At 33.6% G+C, this 25,202-nt stretch overlaps 1 protein-coding gene across 1 annotated transcript in view; it reads left to right on the plus strand.

Annotated features, from left to right (window-relative positions):
- Positions 1–25,202, plus strand: part of PCDH15 (protocadherin related 15) — a gene marked incomplete at its 3' end in the record, with an annotated part of 622,267 nt that overhangs the window by 497,658 nt on the left and 99,407 nt on the right. The window contains exons 24-27 of the mRNA XM_084903437.1: positions 1,367–1,507; positions 3,818–3,930; positions 22,555–22,664; positions 24,607–24,747. Coding sequence (XP_084759563.1) covers positions 1,367–1,507; positions 3,818–3,930; positions 22,555–22,664; positions 24,607–24,747 — 505 coding nt within the window. The remainder of the gene's footprint in view (positions 1–1,366; positions 1,508–3,817; positions 3,931–22,554; positions 22,665–24,606; positions 24,748–25,202) is intronic.

Here is a 25,202-nt window from a genome sequence, read left to right on the forward strand (position 1 = left end):
CTTATGTAAGTGTCTATGTAGAGAGGTATGAAGTCCACTTGACTATAACTCTGAAAATCTGTGCTCTAGTTCTAGCACCTTCATTTAGTACATCCATGATTCTGATAGCTTTATCAGAAATATGAGAAAATTGTGTTTTTCTGTGCACCTTCTGTCCTCCCCACTTGACCAAATATGAGGCCCATAGTACATAAGCATGTGTTTCTCACCATTGCCTAGCATCTTGAGAGATGAATGTGAATAGCTATGAATGAGTATCTATGACCAGATATTGATGGGTTTGAAATTGAAAACTTGGGAACAATGTAACCACATTTTTAGTTAAGTAAATTCTTAGAAATCCTCTGAACCATATAGAAAATAATCTATGCATCTATGATTTTTGCAATCACTAAAAATATCAGTTTTGTTTAATGATGTGTAACTCAGATTTATTGCATTATGCAGTATATAGTGTAAGAGCACTATAGATTGTATAAGAACTCTAATGGTGTAAGAACACATTAGATTTTATGTTCTGGACAGAAGAATTAGGCTCAAAAGTAGGAGTGGGGAAATAAGTTTTAAAAAACAAAGGAGGCAATTTTCTAAGGAGGTAGGGAGATAAACCTGGGGCAGATTGTATTCAGTCTGGTGTGCATAAAGACAGTGTCAAGATGACTTGTTTTATCCTAAGAAAAATTGGAAGATTTTAAGACAGAAAGGATAGGGTTGCTAATTACTAGCTCTAGTTCAAGTCATCTTTATTTGATACTAAAAGAATGAAAAATACAGTTTCATAAAAATACAGAACAATATTAAATATGAGGATTTATTTATTAGAAAAATTCAGAGGATTCCATCATTATTTTAAAGGAGAGCTCCATATCAATGTATTAACTATGATAGGAATTAACATGGAATATAAGCACCGAAGCTGAGAAGTAGGGAAGAGATGATGTTTTATGTTCACCCAATCTAGAAAAAAAGGGGTGGGGAGAATTTTCCTTAAGATAGATGGTTTCACTTTTCCACTACTGTACTCAGGAATCTTTTTGAAGGAATATTTAGCATATACAGTGTTTAGGGAGTAAGCTGAAATTCATAAAAGTAAAGACAAGTGGAAGAGAGGATAGCCAATTCAACCATTAATTTATTATTTTCCAAAATTGTAAATGACATGTAGTAAAAACTCTTCACTAATTCAGACTGAGTTATTGGAATGAAATGAAGATTATGCTACCTCTGAATCTGGAATTATGGGAAATTGAAATGTGATTTTTTCACTTTTAAAGGCCTTGCTTTAAAAAAAAATGGTTTTAACATTTTCACTATATTTTGTGTTTATTGTGTGACTGTAAATTAATAATATATAATTTTATTGTAGGGATTACCTGCAAGTCGTGTGAGGTATAGAGTAGATGGTGTCCAGTCTCCTTATCCTGCCAGTATTTTTGATGTAGAAGAAGATTCTGGAACAGTAATCACTCGAGTCAATCTTAATGAAGAACCTACGACCATTTTTAAGGTTAGTTTTTCTTACTTATCTAGATGCTTAATTTTTTATTGAAAGTTTGGTTTGACAGATGACCATACTTTTTCTCTTTTTCTTTTTAATATTTTAAAATTACAAACATACATTTTAACTGCATTGACACTTTGAAAATACAATTCAATAAAAAGAAAAAAAAATCACTTGATATTTCACACTTTGGAGATAACTAGAATTTACCATTTTACTCTCTATCCTTATGATATATTTCTATTTAAATACAAATATATGTTTTGAGTAACATGGTCATATTATTTATACTGCTTTTTTTAAAAGCACTACCACCATTTAAAACTTTATTTTAGAAAGTACTCACCTATGGCAAACAGTGGAGATTTTTAACCTTCATATCCAAACAAGTTAATTTTTTAAAAGGAAAGGATTTAGCATTTCTGCAGAAGATACAATGAATAAACCCAACAAGGCAGTAGATACTGTGCAGGCATGTGCAACAAGTATGCAGAGGCCATTTTATTTGGTTCATTAAGTATAGTTATATTTGAGTTCTACAAAACATCAAATATAAATAAACTGAAACTGTAACAATACACAGAAATTGGCTTCTTACACAGACATACCAGGCAGTACAAGCTGAAAACCTGAGTAAATTAACATTGTTTTACATCAATATACATAGTGCTAGTTCATATTTAAAAACAAGTTTCAATATAGCACTTGATACTTTTTTTAAATCTGTTTCAGTTAAGAGTATGAAAAAGGTAAAATCTAGGCAAAAAATAATTCTTTTTAATATTCTATTGTAGAAATATGCTATCCTCTTCGTTTGTTTAATACCTTGTTGTTGGATAACTAGGCTTTTTCTAATTTTTTTGTTATCTAATCTTTGCTCTCGTGAAACTCCTTTTGCAATTATCATTTGCCACTTGCTTTCCCCCCTCCCCCATCCCTTAAATAACTTCAGGCAGAATTGCTGGATCAAGTTTATGTACTCATGATTTGTTATACTTCCAGAAAATGTGGAATAATACTAGCCCTCCCTATTCTCCTAAGTAATCTATTTTGTTGAATGTTTGAATGTTTCCATTTTCTATAGTTACTTAGAATTAAATTTTTCACTGCGAGTAAAGCCTTTGGCTCTGCAAAGAGTTAGTGGTGTAATAAAGCGCATGTTTCTGTGTGAAACCAAACAGCTCTGTGCCTGAGTTGCTTGTTTGACTTAAAAGGTTTACAGCCCTTATGCACAGAAAACATAACGCCCACCCCAGTATTACCTGATATAATTCAAAATATACCAGTCTAAACCCTAATATAAGTAAAGGCATCCGACACAGTTTGATTATTCTCATAATAGTCACCATTTTTTTTCAATCAAATACTCATCAGTTAACATTGCAACTATCAGTAAATATTGTGTCTCACATAATTTTATCAGTATTTGTAATAATTACTTTCTTTGTAAGATTGAAATCTAAAGCTAAATCATGGCTCTCAGATGACTCTTGGTTATGATTTGATGACCTAGTTTGAATAAATTTAGATTAGTAATATGTAGCTTTTCAAACTTATATTCTGGAGAAACAAAATTTTGAGTATATTTAGCATTTCTTATAATAAACACTAAAATTCTTCTAGATAAAGGTTATCAAAGAAAATGGTAAATCATAAAAGTTATTTTAATAATAACCTCATACAGCTATTATACTTAAGACTTAAGCTTTTTTTAGTTTGCATTATTTGAACATTTTCTGCTGTAAACTTGGTTTTATATCTTGTAATTGTTTTTAAGTGAGAGTATTTCAAAGTGTGTTAAAGTATAAACATTTCTAATTTTATCCTCCAGAGTAAGTATTTCTGGCCTATAATTTTGCAGACAATTAATTCTCTTTGGAAGAACTAATTCTCTAATATATGTAAGCTAATTAATTTTTTGCTATTGATGTGACTAAAATTAACACTTTTTTAAATGTGTTAGTGCCTAGAAAGACATGTTTTCACTGTAGGCACCAGTGAAATTATGAAAAAGAGTTAATCATTGGGAGATATATTATAACATAACTGTTTTACTGGTAGTTTTAATTATCATAGAGTTAGTAACTCAATTTATTTGAGCTATATCATCTCACAAATTAAAATAATAACATCTACCTGGCGGGATTTTGTGCAGATTAAATAATACAGGAAGCATACATTAGGACATTGCCTGCTACTTGGTACTCAGTGTTCTGCTTCCTAGAATCAGGCAGTCTTGGATTAAAAGCACACACGGAAAAATGAGAATGTATTTTGTTGTTAATAACTTTAGCGTGAATTTTATTACTTTTTAAGCTGGTGGTTATTGCGTTTGATGATGGCGAGCCTGTGATGTCCAGCAGTGCCGTAGTGAAAATCCTCGTCTTACATCCCGGAGAAATCCCACGTTTCACACAAGAGGAATACAGGTAGGACTCCTATTGGGTTTTGTAGTTAATAAAGCGCTTTGCTTTGTTTTGGCCTCTAAAAATTGATGTGATATATATGAGGTTATCAATGAAGTGACCTCCCAATTCTAGTCTAAGCTTCTCTAAATTAACATAACATTATATTTATTTTAAAAGTTAATATAGGTAAAATAACAGTTCACTGAAATTTATGAGTCTTACTAATGCTTTGATGAAGAATGGGTCCTTTCTAAATGACTAAAGCAAGCTTTGAAAAATACAGCATTGTGTTTGAGAGTTTGAAATATAACTGACTTATGGTCTCAGTGGTAAGAAGCTGCCATTTAGTTCCTTACTATTGGCAGCCACAATATATTACCCAATTTGGGCCTGTTTCAGAAATGCTATTTCCCCAAAAATCAGTGAAAGAGAAAAAGAGACATACAGAGAGAGTACTATGTGTATATGTGTATAATGTTTATTACCTATTTATAGCTACAGGGTTTGTCTGTACACTGTTAGTCAGTCAGGCTGCCATGATAAAATATCATGAACTGGGTGTCTTAAACAGTAGATGTTTATTTTCTCACAGTCTTGGAGACTGGAAGTCTGAGGTCAGGGTGCCGGCATGGTCAGATTCTGGTGAGGACTCTCTTCCTGGCTTATAGATGGCAGCCTTCTCACTTGCGCTCACGAGGGGGAAAGTGGGAGAAAGTGAGCAGGGGTTCTGCTGTCTCTTCTTGTCAGGACACTAATCCCCAGAGAAAGACCTCCCTCTAGGGCCTGATCTAAATCAAATTCTCTCCCAATAGCCCCTTCTTCATTGTTTTATTTTTATCTTCAACTTAAAACATTAACCTACTTTTCTTAGTATGTTAGAACCCACAGGAGTTAGTTTTCTCACAGACATTTGAAAGAGACCCACTATATACTACATATTCACTACTCACTTATTCTGGCCATAGCTTTAAAAGGCAGCCAGCCATTATATTCCAGAGGTTTTCAACCATGGGTGGAAATAAAGGACTGTATGAAAATGACAATACATTATGGAAATACAATAATAGAAGCTCACAGTTAAGGAAGCATGCTGGAGACACACTTACTAGTAACTGTGAATGAACATGATCAATATAGTGTTGAGCTGTATCTTGAAGGAAAATAGAGATAAGTCACTCAATAAAAATGTGGAAATATGTTGCATTCCAAAGACTCAGCATATACAAAGTATAAATGAGGAATGTGGGAGATGTATTGAATTCCAGAATATTTTAGTAGGTTAGTCTATCTAGAAACAAGTTAGAAGAAAATACTATATAAGAGAACACTTTATCATATTCTAGAATTTAGACTTTATTGCTCTGATAATTTATAAGTACTACTTTAAAATATTAAGCTAGATGAGGGGGTAAGATATTGAAGGAGGAGGTAAGTGATCCACCTGGGAATATTTACCACACTCAACCAAGTAGTTTTCTGCTTTGGTTAAAAGCTGTCCATACAACATTCAAGCACTAAAATTATGTAATATAATTACCAGAAAAATTGTACGTAATGCACCTGTAAACCATTGGGATGTAAAGCATATTTAAAATAGTATTAATTTTTTAAAAAATCAATCTATGTTTAAGGTCATTTCCTCCATTGTGTCTATTATTACCAAATTCCTCCCTTTTGTGCTGACATGGTAACCTCCAATTTTTTTATGTGGAACATACAGTTTTCTGCTATTGGAGAATGTACTTGAATGTGTATGTTTTGGTCTTCTCAAGAACCAAAATGAATGTAAACTCTTATTTCTCACCAACTTACGTAGTAGATGCTCACACATACACACACAAAAAAAATTCTTACTGTTTGAGGTGGGTCCAAACATCCCTTGCAGTTTCAGCCCAATAAAGTCTCTCTTGGTTCTCCAAAACCTCTCATCCCAAATCTACTTATTCCTTGGAAACCTCAAGAGAAGAGAAAAGTGGCGTAGTGCATAACAATTTCTCTTTAACTAAACTCAAAAAATGGTGTTCCTTATCTCCAGGCTTTCATTTGGAGTTCATTTCCTTAGTAATAGAAATATTCCTTGCTCCTTCACTTTCCCAGCTAAAACATTGTGGTATTATGGCTAACGTAATAGATCTCATTAGGGCATTGCTCATTTAGCTTTCTTTTTCAGATTGTCTTCATTTAATTCCACCATTTAAAAATAATTTTTCAATGAGTAGTTTACCATTTCTTACCTTCTTTGCAAATAGATTCTATTAATAAAGTTGTTAACTTATAGAAGCAGCAGCTAGCCAATTATTGGTGCTGAAATTAAGAGTAGTCACATGATCACATGGGGAAGAAATTTTTTTTACCTTCCAGAAGAACATATCTAATAATTATAGATAGTGCCCTGACTATCCTAGGTTATTTTTCATTCCGATACATAGAGGTAATTTTGCAGTCTTGTTTCATCCTGCAGTTTATGAAGAGAATTTTACAAAAGAATCAATATAATTGCTGTAATAGAGTCAGAATTCCTTGAGTACATGTTTTGTTTTCTATCAGACACCCAGAAATTGGGGTAATAAAACGTCATATTAAATATTGGCAGCCCTAGCCAGTTTGGCTCAGCAGGTAGACCATCAGCCTGTAAACTGAAGGGTCCCTGGTTCAATTCCGATCAAGGGCACATGCCGTGTACATGCAAGAGGCAGCCAATCAATGATTTTTTTGAATCATCTCTTTTCTTCTCCCTCCCTTTCTGAAATCAACTTTTTTTTGAAAAGTATACAAAAATTATAAAAATAAATTAATGACATATTGGCAGAGTATACTGCTTTCTGAATAAATGCAAAGAATTTCATTTAAGTGTTTATGTAGGCATAATTTTATCTAAAACATAAGGTTGATGATTATTTTTTTATCAATCATATAGTTATTATTTACTAATTATGATGTTTTTTAAAGAATTTTGGAGAGGTACAGTGCAGAGAGTTACTGGATACCTCCTAAATCTTTTCTTATTCCTCCTAGGCATACAGCTAGACCATATTTCCCTGCTTCCCTTGCTATATGGAGCCAGGTGACTTTGAGTCCTGGCCAATAAAATGAGGACATTAGGGACTTACAATTTCTTGGCCTGATTTAACCTTTTCCCCTGTTGGATGAGTGAAATGGAAAAATCCCAGGAAACGTTGGGAGGCATATGTTGGCAGTAATGGGAATATGATGTAAAAGGGGCTTAGGCCTCTGAATCACAACTTGGAGGAGAAATCCCTAACGAGGGATGCCCTCAGTGAATTATTATGTAAGCAAGAAATATAAGGGCTTACCTATCATGTTAGCACCATTTCAACTAATGTAGTTGGTCAATATTTTATTAGTATGAAACAACTAATTGAATAATTGATTACTCTTTTTAGAAACTTTTCTCATTTATATTGCAGTAATCCCCAGTTTGTCATTTTAAAACAGTATTCATGGTAGAATATTTTTATTCTTGTGTGATTATTTTTTTATATGTTCAGCTACTAGCTTTGGCAAAATATCTACACCATTTCACTCTGCTGTGAGGGCCTACGCAGTCTCCTTTTTAAATGGGAAAAAATATAGAATGGTTGCTGGAAATCCCATGTATATCCTTCCTTCTTATTGTTTTCAAATCCATTTAATGCTTCAGCTGGATGCACATAACTTCCAGCGATGCCAGTGTTATTAATACCTGATTATCAGGGTGATCCCTTGTGTAAGAATTGGTGGATGGCAGACTATGCCACCCCTAATTGTGCCATTTTGGCATAAAGATTATTTTGAGCTAAAAGCACTTAAAAATCACAGATGCAAGAAGGGCATTCTAATCTCCTCTTCTCACGCTGAAAACAGAAGGTTTAAAACTCCTGTATGAAAGATGCCTTTCCTACACCAGGAGAAAAAAAAAACAAAACATTATCTAATGGGGAGTCAAAGCTAAGAGAATTCTGTATAAGCAGGCCTTGTTCAAAATCACTCTTATCTCCCTTTAGCCTCTCTACATGGTTTAGTTACTTTGCCACAATAGCCTCTCTTTGTTCACCTTAATATAAAAGCATGTAGTTCTTTCATTTCTTTGAGTTTTCATTTCATTATGGGGACTCTCATGTCATGTAAAATCCTCATAAATTTATTTACTTTCTCCTATTAATTGGTCTAATGTCAGTTTAATACTTAGGTCTAGCCAAAAAATCCCAAGGATAGAGGTAAAATTTTACTTCCCCTTTAGGATTGCTTCTGGTAGAAAAACTTCTGTTTTATGTGATCAAATTTGGCAGGACACAAAATTTTAATGCAAGATGTTTATTCTTTGTAGGGTTTGGGAAGGAGCATGCTTCTGAGTTAAGCATGGAAAGCAGTGATTCAAATTGCATAGCATTGTGAGATGGGGATTGGTTTTTGCATCTCAGAAATGTCTGCATTTCAGTATTGACTTTTTCAATGACTCGGGAAAAGCTAGATTTCACCAAATGAGTAGGTGTTAAAGAGAGGTTCTAAAGATAAAGTATTCTTTTCTTTTAGAACTTTGAACTAAATTCTTAACCTCACACAATTACCTTATTTTTGGGTTAGCCAGTCATTAAGTCTTTAAATCTCTGAATAAAATGGTTAGGGAAGGTTAGGCTACTATAAAAATAAAGGCCTACGTTTTAATGGTTTAGAGCAGTGGTCAGCCAACTGTGGCTCATGAGCCAAATGCAGCTCTTGGCCCCTTGAGTGTGGCTCTTCCACAAAATACCACAGCCTGGGCGAGTCTATTTTGAAGAAGTGGCATTAGAAGAAGTTTAAGTTTAAGAAATTTGGCTCTCAAAAGAAATTTAAATCATTGTACTGTTGGTATTTGGCTCTGTTGACTGTGTTTGCCGACCGCTGGTAGAGAACAAAACAAAAACATGTTTTGTTTCACATGTTTTTGGCTCACATGACAGTCTTAAGTGAGTGTTCAGGTTGATGATAGTCTTCCATGCAGTCATTCAGAGACCCAGGCAAATTTAGGCTCTTCCACCTTTAGCATAGTTCAAAATACCTCCAGTCATAGTCATTTCGGTCCCAGGGAAGGGAAAAGAGGCAGAAGTTTCAACCAGAGATTTTTTTGAAGCAAGTGAGGTGGGAGTTGCAAATTGTATACCAGCTCACTTTTTATCCTGAGAATCCAGGCACTTCATGGAACAGCAGAGAAGTGCTGTTGCTTACCAGGCAGCCCTGTCCAATTCTACAAAAAGAGAGAAAGAGAAAGTGATGCTGGTGGAGAACTGGCAGTACGTGTGTAATTTTCGGCAAGTTAGAGATTTTAGCTGCTGCAGTCATTCTAAAACGAGTCGGTTTTTATTAATACACAATAACAGAACCAAAGCTAATGGTGTAAATAGTAAAGAAACATTTTTTTAACTTTTAAAATAATGTTAGGGAAACAGAACACAATCTTTTTAAAATAATGAGAGAATTAATACTTTTTTTCCTTTGAATATGGAGCAAATCTCAAATGGACATTTTGGTATGTTTTAAATTTTTAGAGTGTTTTTTTTTTATGTGTCAAGTATTAATATCACATATTCCAAACTAAACCTTTCTGGAGTTTGAGCTAATGTTTGGTTATTTGATTACAATTAATTACTTTCTCCATTTTCCAGATAAGTTAATTGTCTTCATTTTGAAAAAAAAAGAAAGGGAAGAGAAAACATAATGGCAGAGTGTAAATGAGAATTTTGAGCTATAAGCTACCCTGTTTCCCTGAAAATAAGACAGTGTCTTATATTAATTTTTTTCTCCCAAAGTTGCGCTAGGTCTTATTTTCAGGGGATGTCTTATCTTTCCATGTGCTAGGTCTTATTTTCGGGGAACTACGGTAGCTTTGTGGAAACCATCAAAAAGATCTGAGAGGTGACATTTACTATTTGAAAAACATTTTCCAATGTGCCAGTTTCACCTAGACATAAAAACAAAATCCATTATTCTTTTTATAAAATGAAAAACAGTTATTGTTGAGCTACTGATAATTGCTTGATTGCTAGAATATAGCAACAGATCTGTCATTATTTTTTCTAAAATGATCAAAGAACAGTAGCAACCAACAAATAATAAACCTCATAGCAAGTATACTTTAATATTTGCTGGAGGAAGAATGTGTTAGCTTGCCCGCTCAGTTTTTGATGACAGATAATTAGGTTAGCCCAGCAATGTAAAAGAACCAATACTACAGAAAACCAAACCCTCACTTCACTTAATTGTTATGTCTTTGTTTTCTTTTCATATTTAAGAAGTTTCTTACTCCCTGCTAGTGGTTATTTAAAAAAGAAGAAATGAAGTTTGTAAAATTATTCAAGGGGTTTTCAAAGACTATCCTATATTAAGTGAAATAATTTGGCTTGTCAAGAGTAGAAATTTCTCACATTATTTATGTTGTTTATAATTTATAATATTGGAATATTTTATACATGTTGGGAAAAGATTTGCTTCTGTCTTTCATTAAACCCTGTGAACTGGAGTTGTTTGCTGAAGGGCTGGCTTTATGCAATTTTTCAGAGTAGAAGAACACTCAAATGAGAGAGCAATTTGCCCTTACTGATTTACTTTTATCATGGCCCAATTTGCCATCATTCCTCAGATAAGAGTGCACTTGGTTCTCTTTGTTCCCTATAGCAGCTGTCATAGTTGAAATAGACTCATTTTATTAATTCCATGACCTCTTCAAACCAGTCTTTACCTGCGTCATTTAATTGGGTTAAATGGAGGCTAACCAGGGGCACATATATGGACACAATAAAGTGGTGAAGGCCTGGGGGAGAGGGGTAGGTGCAGTGTGTGTGTGTGGGGGGGGGGGGGATCATTGGGAAAAAAAAAAAAAGAAAGGGGACATCTGTCATACTTTCAACAATAAAGAAAGAAAAAAGACATTGCTTCATCAATTTGTCATTAGATGAACATTTACATTTTCAAGGAAACACTGAGTTCTTAAAACTTTTGAAAATGATGACTCTTCCGATTGTATAATATTTATTTATATAATTATAAACAACCTTCCTATTATTTAGAAGCATATACACAACCCAAAATTTCAGAATTGTAAACATATTTTTTTAATTCATACATCCAGTTTTATTTGGTGAAGTTTCTCTTTTTGACAAGGAAATATCAGTAATTTCAGTACCTTAGAGTTTATATGCACAAACCATCATTTATTCTTACTCTACTTTCCTTGAAACAAATTTTTAAAAGATTAATGGCATTTTTTTATCCCTTACTGTTAAAACACCCCTGCCTTCTCAAAATCATCTCCAAGAGACTTTATTATTTTTTTTTTTACAATGTATTAGGTTTAATCATTACATAGGCCCTTCCTCAGATAAATAATTATAAATTTTGAGTTGTTACCACTTGGGCAATTGTTTCTCTATATCCATCCGCAGTCTCATATCTTAATTTAAACCATTTTCCTTAACTTGATTTTCATTGGAAGCAGAGTAAAATAGGTTAATCTTACTCATAAAAATTCACTTCTCAAAGTCATAACATACTATGAATGAAATAGACCATACAGATCATTTATTCAACCTAATTTAATATTTGTTTTATCTAATATCCTTGTCACAAAGTTTACTAAGTTCTTTTTAAAAACTTGCAGTTATATGAAACATGTTAATTAATCTTTGGATAACTGTGAATGCTAAAAAATTCTTATGTTGAGATTATTATTATATTTGACTAGAAGCCCAGTGCGAAATTCCTGCACTGGGGGGCGAGAAGGGGGGTCGTCTGAGTATGATGCCACCTTTTCCCTCGTCTCCTGTGATAAGAGCCAATATTTTCTACTTGATGAAAACTCTTCAGGAGAGGATCTATGTCAGTTGGGTTACTTTTGGAGGATCTGTCTTTAGGTAGAGAAGGGGAGCTCAGAGAGAACCTCTCCCTGAATTTTCTGGTTTTAGAGTGCCTACAGCTCAAAATAATGTACAGACTGGCATATTTTGGACTGGCATGTACTAAATTACAGTCATATTTTAGGGTTATATATTCTGCCACCCTTCAATAGAAACTGAGCTAAACTCGGGTTAAGACAGATGTGATAGTGTTTTCTTATTAATCATTAAAAGGTATCTTGGGCCAGGACCAGTTTGGCTCAATGGATAGAGCGTCGGCTTGGGGACTGGGGGGTCCCGGGTTCGATTCCGGTCAAGGGCATGTACCTTGGTTGCGGGCATATCCCCAGTAGGGGGTGTGCAAGAGGCAGCTGATCGATGACTCTCTCTCATCGATGTTTCTAACTCTCTATCTCTCTCCCTTCCTCTCTGTATAAAATCAATAAAATATATTTAAAAAAAAAAAAAAAAAAAAAAAAAAAAAAAAAAAGGTATCTTGGCAAGGATTGGGCTTATTGGTAAAGAGAATTTGAAGTGTCCACCATTAATGTGGAACAAAAGAGGGATGGTAACCATGTAGAAGCTTATATCTTAAAGAAATGTTAATTACAGTTTCTCATATTAGTTTAAAATATCCCAGAACATATGGCTAACTCTTCTACATGGTTTTTTTTTTTTTAATATTTTATTGATTTTTTACAGAGAGGAAGAGAGAGGGATAGAGAGTTAGAAACATCAATTATAGAAAATCACGGATCAGCTGCCTCTTGTACACCCCCTACTGGGGATATGCCTGAAACCAAGGTATATGTCCTTGACCAGAATTAAACCTGGGACCTTCCAGTCCGCAGCCGACGCTCTATCCACTGAGCCAAACCGGTGTTGGCTTTACATTGTTATAATATTTAAATAATGGTTTACTATCATCCTCAAGATTTTCTTTTTTATCTCCATATAAATTAATAAATATTAAAGCTATTCAGTGTATTCATCTTCATTTTAATATATTAATATATATTCATGGTTATTTTAATATATATTAAAGTTCTAGATTAATATTTTTAAATTTTTATTCATCTTTTTATAAATGTTTATGAATATTTTTAATTTAATTTAAATATTTCAAAGTGCTAATAGTAATTTTTAACTGTAATCCCATTAATGTCTTGTGTTAGTTCCGTTCTGCCCTGCAACAATTACACATCATGATGAGATTTAACAAGCAAATATTTTATTCCGTGAAATACTGCTGTGAGAGAAATGAGGGGGGAAGCAGGTTAAGGCCAAGAGACCCTTCAAACCTCATGCATTCTGACACCGAGTGGAAAAGAGGGCGAGAAGATTGTATAGGAACATCCTCTCCTACTGTGTCTTTAAGTGACTGCTCTGTCACTCAAGTAAGGTTCTGCACAATGATCAGTCAATCCTCACTGCAAAGAGAGATGTCAAAGAAATGCTGTGTCTCCGAGGAAGGCGCTGCCTTAGCAATTCTTTTCTCAGTCATTATCTGTATGCAGCCCCTAGTCAGCATGTCCTTTATAGAAACACAGCAATAGACTTGAGGGCATAGCAACTAGGTGGGTCCTTGTGCTTCCAGTTGCTGGAGGCTATGAGGCACACTCTCAATGGCCACCACCTGTTCCTATCTGATAAGAGGTTTCCAGGCAATTACCTACTTGGATCTTTTGTAAAATAGTTGTAGTCAGAAGTTACATTTTATGTATTTTTATTTAATCCAGACAAAAATATCAAAATTCTAACAGTAATTCAAACACTTAATATTACCTTAGAATACAGTAACTCTCGTAGTCGAGTTATCATTTGGAAGAATGACATTTGCCCTTCATCTCAGGATGATGGACTAAGACTTATACACACTGAGATCCACTTGTCATCAGTTTTAAAGGTAAATATCATAGAAAGGTCAATACGTCTGAAATAGATCATAGAGTGTAAATGTGAATATTGATTTTGAATGGGAAATGCAGTATCTGACATAGTTTATAAAATATTTATTAAAGACAATTACTTAACAACTTTTCTGAACAAATTTCCAAAAATAGAGAAAAAGCATAATTTAAAATCCAGAAATCTATTTTTACATACGTTGCAAAATGAAAAAAATTTTATAAAAATGGCCAAAGGAATGGTGAATGAAAAATTCCAGTTTCATTTCATTATACAAGAGAATTAAAATTACCCTACATTGAGGAATGTTACCATCATAAACTACACATAAGTTTGAACTTCAGGATTTTGAGAAAAGAGCTATTGCTCTTAATTTCAAAGAATTTAAAAAAAGGTATATGTAAACTATTAGTATAATATAAAATAAACTCACATGTAGAGACTATCACTTGTTTGCTAAGGTTGTTTTCTATTTTAATTTAGATTTATTGTCTACTATGAGAGATGATTTTACCTGAAATTAAAATCTCCTGCCATTTTATGGCATTATTCAAATCTTGCCTTAAAGATAATAGATTTTGCCTCTTTAACTATTGAAAGAGTGACATTTTACAAATGACATTTCTCACTCTGACCCCATGGACCTACCTGTCAGAATTAAGCATTATCCAAAAGAAATCTGAAATTTTAGATAAGTTCTTCAGCTAATTCTATAGTTTTAAAGTTGAAAGCCAATGAATAAGATAGAAAGACGAGATAAACTCCAGTAAGAACAAAAAGTGAAACAAACAAACATACACACCCTAGATTGCAGATTTAGCTGTCAAATAGTATTTTGAACTGGAAAGGTGTGTGACTAAGGCCCAAAGATTTCTCGTATTCAAGATGAGGACACTTCATGGATCTGAATAGAAGCAAAACTCCTAATAGTAAGCACACTTTTAAAAAATTGTAAAAACAAACAAACAAACAAACAAAAAAACAGTGTGCAACCATTTGCTCTTTTATCAATTTAAAATATACAATCCATCTGAAAATTTCTGGGAGAGCTGGTGTTTCTCTCCTGATCTACTATGCCTTTTTAAAACTGTTATTCTTGGTTAGATATATAAAATTATACCACCCTGTTAAAATTATTGCAAAGGTACAAATAATAGGAGTTCCAGTGAGTGTGTTTTTTCCTTCCTATTTTCATTAAATTCCCCTATAGTAGATATAAAAACAGTTTCTTAATCAGCACTGATTTACAAATATATTGAAACCAAACATGTCAATATAAATTAGATTTGATAGTAGAAAGAAAGCAATAGAGCCAGATTGAATCCCAGTGTAATTTTATAGCATCTATTTACAAACACTTTTGTATCATAAACTGCATGACATTTAAAATATTAGGAGTTTTATGTGATACATATAACATGTACTATTATTGTTACTTCTTAAACCCAACAATGAAAGTAGATTTTAAATTGTAGAATAATTGTTTCATCTATATTTATACTATAAAAACTGCTTCTAACCATTTGGAAACTAAAATTTTGTTATTTTAGTATAGTCATTATTCAAATGGCAAAGATGTTTAAAAAGTATTTAATTGAGAGAGATTTATTGTAGTCTACATTTTCAAAAAAAATACTTAATGTGAAATGTTAGTTATCTATGAATTAGTTTATACATCCCCATAATTAGAAAATTATGTTCTAAGTATTTTGCATATAAATTCTATATCAGTTAACTTTACTGGGTTGTACTTTTTTCTGCAAAGATTTATTTCTAAACAAGAGATTTGGAGTCATTTTGATCAATTTTCTTCTGACTAAATGCAGCCTTTTATGGTAGATCCTTACAAAGTTATATGATTCACCAATAAAAGTTACAATCTACAAAAGACATGGAGGAAGTTAAATATATATTGCAAAGAATTCAGTCCAAAAAGCCTACAGATTATACGAATTAAATTATATTAAATTCTGGAAAAGATAAAAATATACAGAAAGTTAAAAAAAATCAATGGTGGTAGGTTCAGTGGGAGGGAAAAAATGAATATGTGAAGAAAAGGAGATACTTTTGGTCATTAATACTATCATACTGGCCGGGACCGGTTTGGCTCAGTAGATAGAGTGTCGGCCTGGGGACTGAAAGATCCCGGGTTCGATTCCGGTCAAGGGCAGGTACATTGGTTGCGGGCGCATCTCCATTGTGGGGTGTGCAGGAGGTGGCTGGTCGATGTTTCTCTTTCATCGATGTTTCTAACTCTCTGTTCCTCTCAATTCCTCTCTGTTTAAATCAATAAAATATATTTAAAAAAAACAAAAACAAAAAACTATCATACTGGAATGGTGGATATATGACATATGCATGTGTCCAAGGAATAGTACTATATAACAGAAAAAAATGACGCCTGATGTAAACTGTAGACTTCAGTTAATAATGTGCTGATATTGGTTCATCAATTGTAACAAATGGACCACACTAATGCAAAACATTAATGATAGGGAAAATCGGGGATGCATATGGAACTCTATACTTTCTGCTCAACTTTTCTGAAAACCTATAACTACTCTAAAAAATAAAGTAATAATTAAAAAAATATGCATCTATTTTATATATAAAAGTTTTTTGGGGGTGAAGAAACTGCAAATAGTAAAATAATAAACTAATAAAATTTAAATTTGATATTAATCATAAGTAAGCTTCTTTAAATTGAATTATTATTTAGTCTCTAGATAAGAATTCGTTTAGGTAATCTTAAGATTTCAGTCAAAATCTGTGAATTTTGTTTAAAATGGCCATTAAAGCCCAAAGTGTTGTCCTTGGGGGAATAATGGGAGCTCAGTGATGTCACCAGGAATATGTCAGGAACATGGACATGGAACCCAACTCAGGTCAAACCTTGTGAAAGAACCTCTGCTGAAGGCCTTTCCTGGAGGCGCTTTTTTAAACAGCTGAGGTGTCCTTCAGCAGATGATTGGCTAAGGAAGATGTGATACTTATAGACAGTGGAATGCTACTCAGCCATTAAAAAAGGATGAAATATTGCCATTTGAGACATGGATGAATCTTGAGATTATCATACTAAATGAAATAGGTTGAATGGAAAAAGTCAAGAACCATATGATTCCACTCATATGTGGTATATAAAACTGGAAGCAACAAATGAATAAACAAGACAAACAAACAAAAACTCACAGACAACAGCATGATGATTAATAAGGGAAAGGGGGTAGGGAGATAGTAAAGGGTATAGGGTGCCAAAGATATGGTGATGGAAGGAGATCTGACCTTGTGTGGTAAACACACAATGCAATAGACAGATGATGTAGCATAGAATTGTACACTTGAAACCTATATAATTTTAACCAGTGTCAGCCAAATAAATTTAAAAAAAAGTAAAATAAAATAACAAACCATCTGTCTCTCCAGTGTTCAAAGTTCACCTCTGTTAAGGAATGTTAGTTTCCTTGAGCATGCTCTTAGCAGTCTTTTTCTAGACCAGTGGTCTGCAAACTGCAGCTAGCAAGCCACATGTGGCTCTTTGGTCCCTTGAAGAAGTGGCATTAGAAGAAGTTTAAGTTTTAAAAATTTGGCTCTCAAAAAATTTTTTTCAATTGTTGTACTGTTGTTTGCCGACTACTGGTCTAGACAATGGGATTCCAAGTGATCTTGTGACTCTAACTTCGTCAGTGAAGCAGTGCCTTATCTGTGTTAAGTGCCTCTCTTATTGTAAAGGTGCTTTTTCTTAGTTACATATCAGCACTAAATCTAGCTTCAAAAAGTAGAATTCTTGAATTTTAGACACTCAGCAACTACTTGTTTTGAATTAGGAGGTAAAAAGTTAATTGGAAAAGGGTAAATGATGCAATGTTTATGTAAAATAGATGAATTGCAACTATATCAATTAATAGCAGGAGAAATTGTTTTGAAAAAAAATATCTTTGAGGAATTTTTTATTTGGCTATTATTATTTGCTTCTGAAATTAATCAATAGGTTGCTATTATACTTAACAGAAATAAAAGAGGGAATGAGAACTCAGATTATATTAGGCTAAGAATGACTGAACCAGAAACCTCCTTTCAGATAGTTTACTTTAAAAAACATAAATTATCAGCCCATAGATCATGCTTTAAAATATAAACTTTGGTTGGTTGCCAAAATATAAAAGTTTATTGAATTCACATAAAGTTTTGAATTTACTTTTCCACTTTAAAATCACAGTGAACTTGCACTGTTGCATAGTACTCTTATTAAGGGGAGCATGCAATGTGACTAATTCTTTATTTTTACCCCCTCTCCTGTTAATTTATGCTCAGCTCATTTTATTCAATTTTGTTATCTTTCTATCCTCTCTGTCATCTGATTTTAAGAGTCTTGATTTATACCAATTGCTTCATTTTGTATTGAAATTATATCTGATTCCAAAGGAAAGATGTAATTTATCCCAATCATGTAACTTGTACTTTACAGGGCATAAAATAAAATGTGTCGTGTCTGGCAATAAATAGAAATTTTATAATTCAATGCTCATTATCATAGAGATTCACTTAATTCTAGCCTGGAGAAAATTGCATTTTTATAGTATATTTTGATTGTGTTTTGGAACAATTAAGACAAAGGTTAATAAGGAGATACTTTGTTTAGAAGTAAATCTGTTTTAAACATTAGTAACAATAGAATATTAAATGCTTTTACTAGTATGCATTGCATTTAAAATCCTTCTTAAATTATACCAATTAAGCTGAACCGGGCTGGCTCAGTGGATAGAGCGTCGGCCTGTGGACTAAAAAGTCCCGGGTTCCATTCTGGTCAAGGGCATGTACCTTGGTCACGGGCACATCCCCATTGCGGGGTGTGCAGGAGGCAGCTGATCAATGATTCTCTCTCATCGATGTTTCTAACTCTCTATCCCTCTCCCTTTCACTCTGTAAAAAATCAATAAAATATATTTTAAAAATTATATCAATTAATTTGTCCAATATTAATCATTTCTATCCATATTGTACAAAATACACAAAAATATTATTTTTAAGTTTGAAGTAAAAGATGGAATTTTTTTAATATTAAAGTTTAAGGTACATTAGCTGCTGACTTTATATTTATGTACTTTATAAGGATCAATAAATTAATTGTGGAAAGTACAAAATTTAGCTTTTATTTCATGCATTAAACAAGACAGACAAGTAAATAATTTAAGCAATACTTAATTCCATTAGAAGTAATTAATTTGGTTTATGAAAATTACTGCAAAATATGACTAACATTTTTTTCTAAATTAAACTTAAATTGTATGTAACTTGATCTGTCATAAGTTAACAATTCATTGCTCTTAATAGTCAAGCCATGTATATCAGCTATATAATTGCATCATAACAATATTAACACAAACTTAATAAATTAAAACAATACGTATATCATCTTGAAGTTTCTGTAGCTCAACAGTTGTTCACCTCTTATGCTCTCTCTCTGTTCCATAGACTCACATAGTTTTGAATCAAGATTAGGGCCAGGGCTAGGGTCTCATCTCTGACTTGACTAGGTAGGGAGAGGTCCATGTTCAAGCTCATGTGGTGTTGATTGGATTCTGTTACTTGTGGGACGTAGGACTGAGGGCCTCAGTTCCTCACTGGCCATTGGTCAGACATCATCTTCAGTATGTTGTCATGCAGACAATTCCATATGTTCACTTCATAAATCCAGCCAAGGAGATGGAGTCTACTAGCAAAAGTGAAGTTGCACATTAAAATCTTATGTTATGTAATCACTGAGGTGAGGTCACATCTACTTCACCAATTTCTGTCCTTAAGAAACAAGTACTAGCTCTCTGCCCCTTCTGAAAGGGGAGAGGAATACTCAAGGGAAGGAATGCCGAAAGTGGGAGATTATTGACAGCTTTTTTAAAGACTACTGTGTTTCCATAGCTCTCTGATTTTAACCATTTTCATATTTTTATTTCCTAATCACCATGATAAACCACTAAGCCAAGTGATAAATAGAAAAGTGTCTTGATGTGTCTTTCTAATCTAAAGTAGCATAGTTTATTCACAATCAAAGCAGTCCATCAAAACCAGCCTAGTGTCACTTTTGTAAATGCCTTCCTTTTTGTAGTAGACTACTATTAATTTTAATTCCAAGTCACCAAAGGAATCCTTATTTTATTGAGCTGAAACTACAATAATGACTAAATAAATTTCTTATAGAACATAATTATGTTTCTTAGGTATCTTAAGAAGTGTCTATCAAGGCCCGTGGTCTGCCAACTGCGGCTCGTGAGCCACATACGGTTCTTTGGCCTCTTGAGTATTGCTCTTCCACAAAATAGATGGCCTGGGCGAGTCTATTTTGAACAAGTGGCATTAGAAGAAGTTTAGGTTTTAAAAATTTGGCTCTCAAAAGAAGTTTCAATCGTTGTACTGTTGATATTTGGCTCTGTTGACTAATGAGTTTGCCAACCACTGATAAGCAAACATATCTTTTTCTAATTTAGTTGGGACTATTTGATTGGAAGTGATAGGAATCTTAGGCAAATGAGAAATAAAAGAAAAATATAATTTTTCCATGACTGAAATAATGAGCTTACCTAGCTTTAAGTATAGCAGCATTTAAAATATTAGTCCAAGAACAGGGATTCTATTTTAATCCCATTATTTCATTTGTGTTGATATTATGCTCAACAAGAACATTCCTATAGAGTACAAACATTAAGATTCTAGCAAAAAAATACAAAATGAACACCTTATTTTCTAAGTAGAGGCCTGGTGCATAAAATTCATGCACGTGGGTGGATGGGGGGTTTGTCCCTCAGCCCAGCCTGCACCCTCTCCAATCTGGAACACCTCAGGGGATGTCCAACTTCTGGTTTAGGCCTGATTCCTGTGGGCAATCGAACATCCTTCTCACAATCCAAAAATGCTTGTTTCTAACAGCTTGTCTGCCTGCCTGATTGCCCCTAACTGCTTCTGCCTGCCAGCCTGATCACCCCCTAACCACTTCCCTGCCAGCCTGATCGACACCTAACTATTTCCCCTGCTGGCCCGATTGCCCCCAACTGCCCTCCCCTGCTGGCCCAGTCGCCCCCAACTGCCCTCCCCTGCCAGCCCAATCACCCCCCAACTTCCCTCTCCTGCTGGTCTGATCACCCCTAACTGTCCTCTCTCCTCTGCAAGCCTGATTGCCCACAACTGCCCTCCCCTGCCGACCATCTTGTGTGAGGACATGACAGTCAATTTACATACCATCTCTTTATTATATCAGAAAAGTAACAGTAACATTTCTGGGAACAGATTTCATTGGCTGTTCATAAACACTGAGCAAAGAGGATAAAGTGTCCTCATTGGCCTGAGAGAGCTAATGTATTTATCCGTATCTCAGGGATTGGTCAGCCCTACCCAAACCACTTAGAATGAGAATGGAGGAGGAAGCATTATCCAAAGCAAATTCTGGATGCTGTTAACAAAAAGAAGACAGAAAGGATGCAGTAGAGTAAAAAAAATAGTTATTGACCATGTAATGAATATATGGACCACCATTAGATGCTGCAACATCTGTAAAATATAGCACTATATTTACATAACTGAGTGAAACAATTATGTGGACTACAGTCCCAAAGAACATACCAATTTGGACAAGATGTTTATAAAGGGTTATGTGTAATTACATTTTCAAACTATATTTGTGTCTCAGTACATATATATATAAAGCCTAAACTACCAAACGATCAGTAGACTGGTTGCTATTACATGCACTGACACCAGGGACTAGACGCTCAAGGCAGGAGCTGGCCCCTGGTGGTCACTGCACTCCCACAGCCAACCTCCTACAGCCTGTTAGCCCCAATCGGCCCCAATCGCCGACCAGGCGGAGAAACCCCACCCATGTACATACTTGTGCACCAGGCCTCTAGTTTGTTAAAAAGGCTTCAATAAAGACACAATATATATAATTGCTCTAGATTAGAAGAACTGAAAAAGTGGGAATTAAAATGAGGAGTAACATTAAAAGTGTAAGTATTGAAAAAAAAAATACATATGAAAGAAATGGCAATAGGATTTATCTTAGCGGTTTAAGAAACTAAAGCTTATTAGGAACCAGATGAGTTAGACAGATTGACTAGACTACAAAAAGACTCAGAGATATTATTAGAAGTTATATTTAATAATTTTCTAAATTTATTGGAGATGGATGATACACACCTGTGAATTATAAAAGTGAGTTTATTTATATTAATTTATACCAGCAAAGTTATGATTTTCTAGTTAGAGTAATTAATATTGCATAACGAAATTGAGATTTTTGAGAACTATATAATGAGTTGTTGAAAATATATTTTTGATTTAAATGTGTATTGTAGTGTGGCTATAGCTAAGCAAAATATGTAATTTTAAAAGGGCTGTACATTTTTTTTATACCATCTATTCAAATACTTTTAGTATAGTTAGAGCTTTGCAATGTAGCAAGAAAAAAGATGAGAAAGAGACATTTGGAAGCCATTTGCTTAAATATGATAACATCAACAAAACAATAGCAGCATTTTACTCTAGCAGTTGAGATAGCAAATTGCATCTCTCTGTTGTTTTCAGTCTGGAAGGTGCTTCAGAGACAAGTGAAAAGAATTTTTAATGATATTTGGAAAATAATAAAGCAGTCGTATGTGCCATCTCAAATTAAAAACAATGCAAGAGATGACATGATTAAAAGAGCCTTTGCATCATTTTAAACAATTTTTAGCGTTGGAGTCAAGGTACTTTCTGAAAAACTTCAGAAAATGCTCACCTAAACACACACACACATAAACTAGCATTCTATTATTAAATTCAAAACTCCACTCTGGCAAAATGGGCAATAAAAAGTTAATTATTTTCTCTAAACCTGCAGGCCTCCTCCAGTAAGTGAACTGGCTGCGCGAGGGACTGCCGTGGGTGTCATTTCTGCCGCGGCCGTCAATCAGAGCATCGTGTACTCAATTGTCTCAGGAAATGAAGAGGGTGAGTAGATGTTTAGTCTGAGTTTTTACCGTAAACTAATCAACCTGGATTTGGAATTAACTTCAGATTGAATTATTGTTTACTTTATATTTAAAAAAGAAACATTTCCGGCTTAAATGCAATTGGTAATTATGTGCTGAATCTGATTAAAAATCCAGTTGCATTAATTAAAATGATCTCCTCCACCCCACCAGGAAATACTAAATATCTAATTCTGGCAGTCTTTGGCTTCTCATTTAAGGATACTTTAATGACTTTACTTCCAATTTAATTTATGATACTTTCAGCTGTAAGTTATAGTTATTGTCTTCCAGGAGTCTCTTCCCTCTACTTCCTATCATCTACCACTTGCATTCCACGTCATATAGTAGCTGATCCTGAAGAAATCTTAGAACTGTAAATGATTGTGAATGCCCAAAGAGGCACATGCGTGACAAAAGCCGTGAATATTGTGTAGTATTGTTCCTCAAACAGTTAAGTTAGACATACAATTGACAACTGTAAGTAAACAAATAGCTGAAGTTTTGGTCTACCCATCACGTTTCACTCAGAAGAGGATGGTTTGTGAGCCTTAGGAATAAGTCCATAGCTCACTCAGTCTTTCTGACCCATTCTTTGTGTCACTGCTATCCACAAGTTAGTTGTCCTCTGCTTTTCCCTTTTATCAACTGTATGCCTGGAATATTATAGGTAGCCAAAATGGTTAATATATATTTATATTATTGCATGAAGAATAAATATGAAATTAATGAATCAACGTTAAGACTGTTAAGCAGCTTGCACAAAAATTGTAAAGGCCTTTTTTTTTTAAGTGTCCCAACAACCAACCATTACAAAAAAATCGCTGCCCCTAAACAGTGATCAACATCATACTATTCTTATTGTTTCTTCTTTATTTCTACTGATGTTCCTTCCCCCCTAAACCTCACTAAACTTCCTTTTTCCTTGAACTTCCAGCATCTGACTATACCTGTGATTTCTCAATCTGTTCTGGTACTTCTTTCTGTGATTCTATCAGTTCTCTTCCTTTAAAAAAAAAAAAAAAAGCAGAGGAATTCTAGTTATTACCCTTCTTATTCCATAATGACTATTGTTACAATTTATTGATTTTTAATTTATTCAACATATACTTATTGATTTAATTAAAAAGTATTTATTGAGCACCTATTAGATACTAAGTGATCTTCCGGCCATGAGGGATAGAGCAGTGAATAAAAAAGATCCTTTCCCTCGTACAAATGATTAAACTGATAAGTATATAGTATTTAGGCAGTAATAAATACTATGGAGAAGACTAAAGAGAAAAATATAACATGAGTGCAAGAGGTGAGATAGTTTACAATTTACCAAAGTGCCCTGCTCTTCATTCAAATATATATTAAATGGGAAAATTCATTGAACAAATAAACATCAGAGCAAAGTATTTGAAGCTATTTAAAATAATAAACCATATTTTCTAAATAATCACCATTTTTTTTCCTAAAGTGTTCTTAGCAGGGCACTAAATCTACGGAATAATAAGATGCATTTAATCATAAAATGTATAATAATTTAATAAGATAATAAAATCGTTAAACAAAATTAAATGGTTTATTTAAAACAGAATTTCTAAAAGTCTTTAGTATGGTAGAAGACCATTTGAATCTAGGGTGAGGGGTATGGTATATATTGCTCCTAAATGCAACTGCTCACAGAAACATTGATTTCAAGGAGAATCTCAGAAAAAAATAGAATTGCAAGGCCTGTGATTAGGGTAATCCTGATGTTTATAATTTCTGGAATGTAAGTTTCCAAAGAGCTGAAATATAGTTTCCAAAAGCCAGTTTCTTATCCCTATATGCACTGCTACTAAAAAATGTGTTTTGAACTCACAACGCCTTTTAAGAATTGTTTTTACTTGAAGTTTGAAAAAAATGACCAAAAAATTACATTTTAATTCTAGGAAAGTTTGGAATTAATAACGTCACGGGTGTTATCTATGTGAATGACCTTCTGGACTATGAAACAAGGACAAGCTATGTACTTCGAGTCCAAGCTGATTCCCTGGAAGTGGTCCTTGCCAATCTCCGAGTTCCTTCAAAAAGTAAGTTATATTATTTAAAGATTTTAAAATAAATATATGGTGTTTCTGCTCATCTTACTTTAATTTAAATATATATAAATATATAAATATATAAATATATATATATATATTACAATTAACATACCATATTATATTAGTTTCAGGTATGTAACTCTATGATTCTGTATTTATATGGCTTATGAAGTGATCACTGTGATAAATTAAGTGCTCATCTAACACCATAGTGTATTAGTAGTTATTACAATATTACCATGTTCCCTATGTTGTACTGTACATTCTTGTAAATACTCTTTAACTTCCAATTTGTACTTCTCCTTTTTCACCCATCCCTCCAACCCCTCTTTCACCTAGCAACTGTAAGAATGTTCTTTGTATGTATGAGTCCACTTCTGTTCTCTTGTTTGATTATTTTCTTTTTAGATTCCGCATATGATTGAAATCATCTGACGTTTTTC

The sequence above is a fragment of the Pipistrellus hanaki genome (assembly GCF_964339955.1).
Source record: "Pipistrellus hanaki genome assembly, chromosome: 14".
In the NCBI taxonomy this organism is placed as follows: Eukaryota; Metazoa; Chordata; class Mammalia; order Chiroptera; family Vespertilionidae; genus Pipistrellus; species Pipistrellus hanaki.